The sequence below is a fragment of the Triturus cristatus genome, chromosome 3_2 (assembly GCF_964204655.1).
Source record: "Triturus cristatus chromosome 3_2, aTriCri1.1, whole genome shotgun sequence".
Taxonomy (NCBI): domain Eukaryota; kingdom Metazoa; phylum Chordata; class Amphibia; order Caudata; family Salamandridae; genus Triturus; species Triturus cristatus.
The window spans coordinates 1,023,542,797-1,023,552,629 of NC_140584.1; the positions used below are offsets into that span (position 1 = coordinate 1,023,542,797).

A 9,833-nucleotide genomic window follows, 5' to 3' on the forward strand; every position below is an offset into this window, starting at 1 on the left:
AGCGCTGTGAAAAGTGTTATGAGTATTACCATGGTCCAGCTGATACTTGGAAGATGATGATGATCATGATGATGACTAAGAGTATTATTATTATTTCTACACTCTTAGGAAACCCAGGTTCACTGTGTATGTGGACCTTGGTCAAAGGGCCCAGAGCTGTTTCCAAACCATTGAGTCAGGTGGGGCCAGATGATCCAATATTGCTGCGGAGCATAATGATCTTAGGACGACAAATTCTCCAACAGGGAGGCCCAGATACCAGCACTTCTGCATTTGGAGACTTAGAAACTCCCTAGAATAAGTGCATTGTCTCATTACTTCCTGTCCTTCTCTGGCTCTTCGCGTGGGTTTGCAGATTGAGTCCGACACTGGGGTTGCTGAACAAGAGCCATTGAAATCGGATTTCCTGCATTGCTCAAGGGGCCAGTTTTAGCTCTCTCCGCCCTGCTGAGTTTGTACCATCACATCATTTGTGTGTTTCCACGCTTTAACCTTCCATTTCATCCCACGTAAATTCCACCCCGTCAGTAAACTCCAGTTTTCTGTCCATAAATACAGAGGGTAGGACAATCGGAGATCAGTCAGCCCAAAGCTCACTCCCTTACCCAGTTCTGCTCAGAGCTCCATCCCAGATCCAAAGCTGACATGAAGATCTCCCTGGCTGCTGCCTCTGTTCTCCTCCTGGCTACCTTCTGCTCTGAGGTCCTGGCTGCTCCAAGTGAGTCCTGTTGCTACCATATTTATTTATTTGTTTATTGATTTATTGAAATTAATATAAAGTGCCCTTGCAAGCTGACATTGCTGCCTCACAGCGTGTGGTCAAAAGGGAGTTCAGAGGGGGGAAGATGGAGAAGAGAAAGAGTACACCATAGGAGATCAGGTAGTTCTTGAGTTGTTTTCTGAACCAGAGGAATTTGTTTTTACCTACTAGAGTGCTGGGGGTTGGAGTAAGGGGTGAAACCTTTTGTCTGCTGCTACTACTGTTCGAAATTTGGCATTTCTATGAGAGTGATGCAGGAAGAGCTGACTGGCTAATAGGGAAAGTATTTAGTGGTCTTTAAGCGGAGATAGGACGGTCCATTTTCGTGGAGAGCTTTGTGAGTGGTGTTGAAGGATATTAAGTTAATGCGAGTAGCTGGTCACCCAGAGCAGCAGTGGTAGCATTGTACTGTTTTTTGTTAAATATAAGAGCTTTGTTTTGCATCACTTGTGCCTAGGAGTCCAGAATGAGTTGGCATCCAAAGCATCCAGTCTAAAGAGTTTGACAGCTCTGTGCAGGGAGACTTCAATGTGAAAAGACAGACTAGGCATAGAGGGGCATATTAGCAAGGGCAATATCGCCGCTTTAGCGCGACCTTTTCCTGATAAAGCGGCGATAGTTCTATCGCCCTATCAGCAAGCTGTCGCTAACAGCAGTTAGCGTCAGCTTTCTGACGAAAGCGACCGGTTTGGGTGCTGCTTTGCATGTCAGCGAAATTTATAGCTAATGACATGCAAAGTAGGCGTTCCCGACCAACAGACCTGGTAAACAGTCGCTAACATACCTATCGCCTATTAGCAAGGAGGCCCTGGCCCCGGTTAGCGATGTGAAAAGTCGCGCTAACCGGGGTCATCGCCGGTTTTTAAACACCTGCTATTTTCCTGACTTAACCATACCTAACATGGGGGGTGAATTATGCTGATACAACCACAGGGTCGTATCAGCAAGGTTTTCCTCCTTCCCCATGCAACATTTCTGGTTTTGTCGCGATGTTGGCCCTTTCCTCCCGCTATCGCTGGAATATTTATCGCCATAGCGCTAATTGTTGCTAATACAGCGTTAGCTTGGCGATATATTCCAGCGATAGCTGGCAATAAAAAAATTTGCGCTAAGTGCGCTCTGCGATATTTATCGTAATTTGTTGCTAATATGGCCCAGAGTTACCAAATATAAGCTGGTGGTAACTGCATGCATTCATGTGTTTATTTTTGGCTTAGGAGGATAAATTGTGGTCAAATCAAGCTCCCAGGGAAGTTAAGCTGGAGAGGGAGGACATAAAGTGAATCTTGGCATAAGAATAGCAGGTTGGTTGGATAAGGTACGTGGAAGCAGAGGACTTCTGTCTTGTCTCTTTAAGGCGAGGTTGTTTCTTGCTATTCATTCCTGGATTGCCTTCAAGGATGCAATAATTGGTGATGAAGAGAAGTAAGGAGTGAGACAATTGGTTGTATTGAAAGATCTGGACGATACCAAGAGATGATTGCCATCCGCATACATATGGGTTTTCCAGTAGAAGCTCTTCATTACTTTAGCGAGTGGTCGCCAAGATTCTTTGAAGAAGTGCAGAGACAGGGTGGAACTCCACAGCTGAGAGGCTGCCTGCCGGAGGATAAAGTGCCTAGTTTTAATTTTGCTGCAATCTGTTGATGAAGAATGACTTACTTGAGGTGACAGCCAGGTTAGAGATTGCAAACAATTCGTCCCATCTTTTGAGCTACAGGTGGTGATTCACTGTGCCAAAAGTTGCAGAAAGACTCAGAGTTTGTCCTTGATCAAGCTCATAGAAGAGGAACAATAATCCTGCACACCCTTAAGTCTTGTGCATCTCCTGTGGAGCAGTGAGGCTGTTCCGGAATTGGAAGATAGCCTGAATGCGCACATTGTTAGAAAACGCGCACAGGTTCGCCTGGTCACTAGGTTATCAGTGAAGCTGGAGAAAAGATGAGTTCTGCTCTCTATTTCTGTGCAGAGTCTGCAGTAAGGGATGAGATGGAAGTGTGTGCCCTATACAAGGGAGGATATTGATGACGGATATTACAAAATTAGGAATATATGCGTCTACTTCTTGACCAAAGGACAAGTGAAGTTGGGTTCTGGGCTGATCCCAGGGGACAGAAAAAAATATACCCAAAGGGATATGGGTACTCCCTGTTCTAGCTCTGCCTGTATGAGTATGAGCCTGAGGGCGAGAGAGGTATCTACTCTTCTGTAGGGATACTGGGGAAAGGGCATGAGATGAAAAGGGCCTCTATGTCTACATTCTGGGCAAGCAAAAGAAGCAAAATGTCTTCCATGGCTCACAACTCTTTCCCTTTTCTTTAGTTGGTGCAGATGTTCCGGCCGCCTGCTGCTTCTCCTACGCCTCCTGGAAAATCCCACAGAGTTTTGTCCAGGATTATTATTTCACCAGCAGCCATTGCTCCAAGCCAGCAGTGATGTAAGTTCTCTAGTTTCTTGCTCATTGTTTGTTTTTTCTCTCGTTCTGCTCTGCTCAATCTTGTTAGAGCCAAAATTGGCAGTAGCAATTTTACCTAAACCTTCCTGTCAGACGTGGTTTAGATGCCCCGACATTTTCCTTTTGAAACAGACTAGCCCTGGAGCTACATTTGAGGTATCACTTACCTGCTTTCAAACACTAGAATATTGAGCCACAGCTTACTGCCTTCACCATCACATTTCAATTAAGGGATAACCAGGCAACATTACTAAGCAAACACTTCACTTTTCCTGAGGTGAGCCAGCAATTCAATGTTTTTATTGTATAATAAACATTATAAGATCAGTAAATTATCCTAAACACACTGCACAAGCCCACATAGCACAGGGCAGAGTTACAAATGCAAACCACCGTGAGCTCATGAGGTACAGGATCAAATGATCTGTTCCGGGGTCAATTTCATTACTTCATTCAAAGGCTGTGACATCCAGATGTGATAGTTATTATGTGGGGATCACTGCACGGCTCATGTTTGGTGAGATTACTGATACAAGGGGTCTTTTTTAAAAGAAAAAGTAGTATGTTTACACACATTTTCTGTTTATTTCCTTTGCGCCAACCTGCTTCTGTTCACCCACTTCAAAATGGAGGATCATTTAGATCCTGGAAGGTGGCCTTCAATACTTAGAGATCTCCGCAGGGGAGAATTTACAATTACAGTGCAACTGCTGGTGTGGTGGTTGCAGGAAAGGCTCTGAAGCTTGCTTACTAGGTTAGGGTGACCAGGCGTCCCGGTTTTGCCCTAACGGTCCCCGTTTTTCACCTGCTGTCCTGGCAGATTTCTGGAAATTGAGCTCCTGTCCCAGTTTTTAGAGAGGGCGACTGAAAACTGTGGGCGGTGCTTTTTATACTTTACAAAGCAGGGATAGTTAGCAGTTGCTTCAAGAAAGCAATTTAATTAACAGGCAAGCTTCTGGGTTTAAAAATGTTATTTTATGTATGTTCTAACTGCCTGTTCTGTAATTCTCTGCTGAGGAGCGCTGTCATTCTGTGCGCTAGCTTGAAGTAAAACTGCAGTCCTTCTTCTATTTTCGTGAAATGTCCCGGTTTTTGGCTTTAAAATTCTGGTCACCCTATACTAGGCGCCACGTTTGTTGCACCCCCTCTCTGAAGCTGTTTATTTCTAGAACACAAGAAAAACATGAATGGCCGGTGACAAGCTTTCTCCCCGAACTTGAGGGCCAATCATCATGCCTAGGATTACCATGTGTAGAGCAAGCATATGGTTCCTAATTGGCTGCTACCGAATACCACAGAATAGGGACACCACCCCAAACACCAGGGTTGCCACCCAGCAGGTATTTTTACTGCCCTATCCAGTATTTGTAAGCCAAGGCTAGTAAAAAACGAATTCGGAAAATTAGCAAACAGGGTCCATTTTCCATTTAAATCGGAAAATGTTCGGGGGGAATAAACATTTAAAAAGTATTTTACAGCAGTATATATTGTTCCAAATAATTATTAAACCAAACAGAGGCAGAATTGTTGTGCCAAAAAAGAATACAGAGTAAAAATACATTTCAAGTACCAACTCTTGGGCCTTTTCTGAATCTGGCAACATGAAAAATATAAGCATGTTGCCATACATATCTACTTTCTGCTTTTCATCATAGAGTTTAATAAAAAAAAAACAGAGTAAAAGAAAGAAAAGCAATGTTTTATTTTTGATGCAATAAACAGCAGCTTTGTGACCTAACCTGCCTTTCACCTCAGCTGCTGGCTCTGGCAGCAGGCATTGTGATGTCAGAACTCAACTGTAATAGGTAATTACAGTTGGTTTCTGATGTCTTTTCTTCATAACTGGTGACTGAGTGTGTCAGTAGTCGCTGATTATAAAGAAATTAGAGAAAGGCGTTTATACAGGGATTGCAGTATCCCATGTAATATAAAGAAATTAGAGATAGGTGTTCATACAGGGATTGCAGTATCCCATGTAATATAAAGAAATTAGAGACAGGCATTTATACAGGAATTGCAGAATCCCATGTAATATACAGAAATTAGAGAAAGGCGTTTATACAGGGATTGCAGTATCCCATGTAATATAAAGAAATTAGAGATAGGTGTTTATACAGGGATTGCAGAATCCCATGTAATATACAGAAATTAGAGATAGACTTTTATACAGGGATTGCAGTATCCCATGTAATATAAAGAAATTAGAGATAGGTGTTTATACAGGGATTGCAGTATCCCATGCAATGTAAAGAAATTAGAGATAGGTGTTTATACAGGGATTGCAGAATCCCATGTAATATAAGAAATTAGAGATAGGTGTTTATACAGGGATTGCAGAATCCCATGTAATATAAAGAAATTAGAGAAAGGCGTTTATATAGGGATTGCAGAATCCCATGTAATATAAAGAAATTAGAGATAGGTGTTTATACAGGGGTTGCAGAATCCCATGTAATATAAAGAAATTAGAGATAGGCGTTTATACAGGGATTGCAGAATCCCATGTAATATACAGAAATTAGAGATAGGCGTTTATACAGGGATTGCAGAATCCCATGTAATATACAGAAATTAGAGATAGGTGTTTATACAGGGATTGCATTATCCCATGTAATATACAGAAATTAGAGATAGGCGTTTATACAGGGATTGCAGAATCCCAAGTAATGTACAGAAATTAGAGATAGGCGTTTATACAGGGATTACATTATCCCATGTAATATACAGAAATTAGAGATAGGCGTTTATACAGGGATTGCAGAATCCCATGTAATATACAGAAATTAGAGAAAGGTGTTTATACAGGGGTTGCAGAATCCCATGTAATATACAGAAATTAGAGATAGGTGTTTATACAGGGATTGCAGAATCCCATGTAATATACAGAAATTAGAGATAGTTGTGTATACAGGGATTGCAGAATCCCATGCAGTATGAATAAATGAGAGAGAGGCGTTTATACCAGGATTGCAGAATCCAGTGCATTATAAAATAAATCAACTGCTCTACACAGTTATCAAATCTAGGGACTCTGATGTCACTGTACAGATCTAGTGAGGGGAATATGTGTTACCTTGTGAGCTTTGGTATCCTGGCGGATAAGCCTTGGCAAGTATGTGTGACAGGCGCGTTATTGGGCCTGTCGGGCCTTCCCAGCAGATTCGAACGGTCCCGCCATGCCCGGCTTCTTCCCATAAAGACTCAACCTTAAGACTAATCCTTCCCTGCAACCTGTCGGAGCAGTTGATCCGCTGTCCACTAAGTCAGTGGAGGAGCGATGGTATCTCTGAAATGTCTCTCCTCAGGGGCGTATCTTCGGGGGAAGGGGGTGGCTGGGGTGTAACGTCTCCCCTAATAAATGTAGTTTCAGATAAATAGTTGGGTACAGGTGCTTTCAGTCGGGTATTGTGAGATGTCAGTCGGATTTCACCAGGGATGTTTACATTCCCACAGACAATAATGCACACACACACTCTTCCCCATCTGTTTTGGTCTTTTTACAAAATATAGTGTTTTCTCTCTTAGTACGAATCCGCATTCCTCTCCCTTTCCATTGCCCCTTAGGCCCCTCTCATGCGCCCTGCGTGTTGTATAATGTATTGAAACACTATATGGCAGTCCGATTGTCGGAAAATATGAACCTCAAACCCCCCCAAATTTACTGACCAAGCTTTGCCTCTGTCTCTTTTAGCCCAAAAGCGAACTTTTTAATGCATATTTGTCACCCCGCAGAGAGCAGATTCCTCTGTGGGGCTGCAGGCCCCATGTGACTTTTTTACTCACCCTCTGGAAGAGGGAAGTCCTCGGCAGACTAGTGCTATGACATTGTTTAGTAACAAAAATGGATGGCACTGATATGAATAATGAGGTGGCCCTGAATACACAGGAATGTTCTCTGGTGTCACACCAGTGTGAACAAAAGACCCAGAGGCAGTGATCTCCAGTGTCATACTGAGCTGGCACCGAGGATACTGTGACGTCATCCCATGCCATAGTGGAGAAGCATTGAGTATAGAATGATATTCTCTGATATCGCGAGGGAGTGACACTGGGCATACTGTGATATTCTTTAGTGTGGTGGTACTGAGTGCACAGTGATCATCTCTGATGCTATAGTTAGGCGGTGCGAAGGATTAAGTGACATGCTCTGATGTCATAGTGAAGTGGTGCTGAATGTCAGTGCGGTCCTCAGTATCCAATGATCACATCCGATGTCATACTGGGGCATTATAGAGGATGCAGCGACACCATCTGATGTCACTGTGGAGGGTTGCTGATGCTACAGTGATATTATCCTATTTCATAGTGGAATGGTAATGGAGGTTCTCTGATTCTCTCTGATGCAATAGTGGAGGGGCACTTAGTATACGGTTGTACTCTCTGACGTCACAGTGGAGTGGGACTGAATATAGACTGATATAATCTGCTGTGGGCCCCCTCCTTCACTGTGCACGGGCGGGCATGTGTGCTCCTGACTGTGTTCGGAGCTTGGGGGGTCCCGCCATGCACTTTGCATGGGGCCCCCTTAAATTTCGTTACGCCACTGAAATCTGATGTAATAATGGAGTGGTACAGAGGCTACTGTGATATTATGTGACGTCACTGTGGAGTGTTGCTGAGGATACAGGGATATCTAATGTCATAGGTAGTGGAGTTGTAATAGGGATACTGTGATATTCTCTGATGCAATAGTGCAATAGTGGAGCAGTACTCTGTGTATGGGGATATTATGTGACGTCATAGTGGGCTGGTACCGAGGATAAAGTGATAGTCCCCGAGGTTAGTTTGAGGCTGTTGTTTGATCTCCTAACATGTTATTGTTATTTACTTTATGCAGATATCTTACTGGTCGCAACTCCAATAACTCCTTTGCTTACCCCATAGATTCATCACCAGAAGAGGCCGGCGGCTGTGTGCTGACCCAGAAAATACCTGGGTCCTGGACTACGTCAATCACTTGGAACTGAACTGAGACTCTGTGACGCCTTTCTCAATCGACCAGCAGCAATTCAGGATGTACTGCACTGTGGTATCTTTAACCGTGAGATGACATCACTTCCTGCTGGAAAAAAAGCAAGCCTCCGTGACACCACTTCCTGTTGGAAACATTAAGCCCCAGCGTGCCTACTCACATTTTACTTCACCTGCTATTAATGTGCACTTTTGTGTATTTTGTGTTAGGGCCAGAATATTTGAGTTAAAACCATGTATAAAACGTTTGTGAATATTTCTGCACTTTCACTAATGGTAAATGTTAATGCATGTCATGTAAATGTTATATTTTTGGTAGAGCAGCATTTTAATTATCTTTAAGTTATTGCTATTTATAGAATATTTGTGGGAATCTTCATTAGGTTCCAATGATTACCTGACCTCTGTTCTTCATATTTAAATAATATTCCTGCTGTGAATTACGTTTTTGAAATATTTTTTGCAGGAACAAATTCAAAGGGTTTTCACTTTATTTATTTTTGTATCTTGAAGACAATAAATATATTTTTATTCACAGACTTTTGTGTTCGAGTTCATTAAATAAAAGTCTACGCATAACACGTATCCTTCTGCATTCACCATGCCTGCCCAATAGACAGACAATAAGACATCAGGGGCTGTATTACAGATAGCGCGTACTTTCCCTGTTTGTGCCACAGTGCACCTTCAACAGGGTGCGTCGGGTGGAAACAGGAACAGTGGCCTCTACTAGAGATAATGCACAGTCCTAGGGCGGAAGCGAATTCACTGCTGCCCTGGGGGAGCCCATTGGTGAAAGGTGTTTAAAGAAGCCGCTCCATTATTTCACAGTGCAAGCCTGCACTAAAATCCCCTGGCAGGCCGGTGCAGTGAGTGACAGAATCCACCAGCAGAGGAATGCTGGGGGGGTCTATGTTATGTTATGTTATCATAACTTCTATAGCGCACAGCTGCCCTTGCAAAGGCGCGTCCCGGCGCTTTGGCAGGCAGAAGGAATAACATACAAGACAGAGGAAAACCAAAGAAAAGCAACAGGGACCCCTTTTAACCCCTTTCAAAGAGCGCCTTTGACAGGTGCACTGGTTGTGTGCCTCCACTTTGCGGCACACAATCAGTGCACCACCTGATGGCCTCTTTGCCTCTGCATTCACTTTCATAATACTGCACAGGCATAGAGGCACAGTGTTTCTCCGATTTGCATGGGGCTACAACACCATGCAAATGAGGAGACACCCTTATAGGACATTGCTGGCTCTATGTACACACCAATGCTATCTGTACTACAGAAGGGGCCGCACAAGCATCTACAGACGCTTCTGTAATATCAAAGTTCCCCGGGGTGCAGAAAGCGGGTGCACATGCGCGTTGCGCTGCTTTATATAATACGGGCCAAGGAGGAATAGTCCTGAGATGTCACCACACATAGGGTATGAACTACAAGGTACAGTGAGCTGCTCCTTGCTGGGATTACACACAGGTTTAAGGTATCTGCCCTTTTACTCCATAAGGATCACTACCTCATTTTAAACCTTGCCTACTGACAGACAATTTGAATAATTCGGCAAGTTTCCTGCAACTCGAATCTTCGTCCACATATGTGAGATTTGGATGTTGTGAACATGTACCTCACTTTCGTGTATTGATAAT

The 9,833-nt window shown here is 43.4% G+C and overlaps 1 protein-coding gene across 1 annotated transcript; it reads left to right on the forward strand.

Annotated features, from left to right (window-relative positions):
• The first annotated feature begins 486 nt into the window (after nt 1–486).
• Nucleotides 487–8,659, forward strand: LOC146859015 (C-C motif chemokine 4-like). The gene is made up of 3 exons (XM_085646933.1): nt 487–718; nt 3,083–3,197; nt 8,100–8,659. The coding sequence occupies exons 1-3, from the start codon at nt 646–648 to the stop codon at nt 8,185–8,187; spliced, it is 276 nt and encodes a 91-aa protein (XP_085503059.1). The 5' UTR covers nt 487–645; the 3' UTR covers nt 8,188–8,659.
• The last annotated feature ends 1,174 nt before the right edge of the window (nt 8,660–9,833 follow it).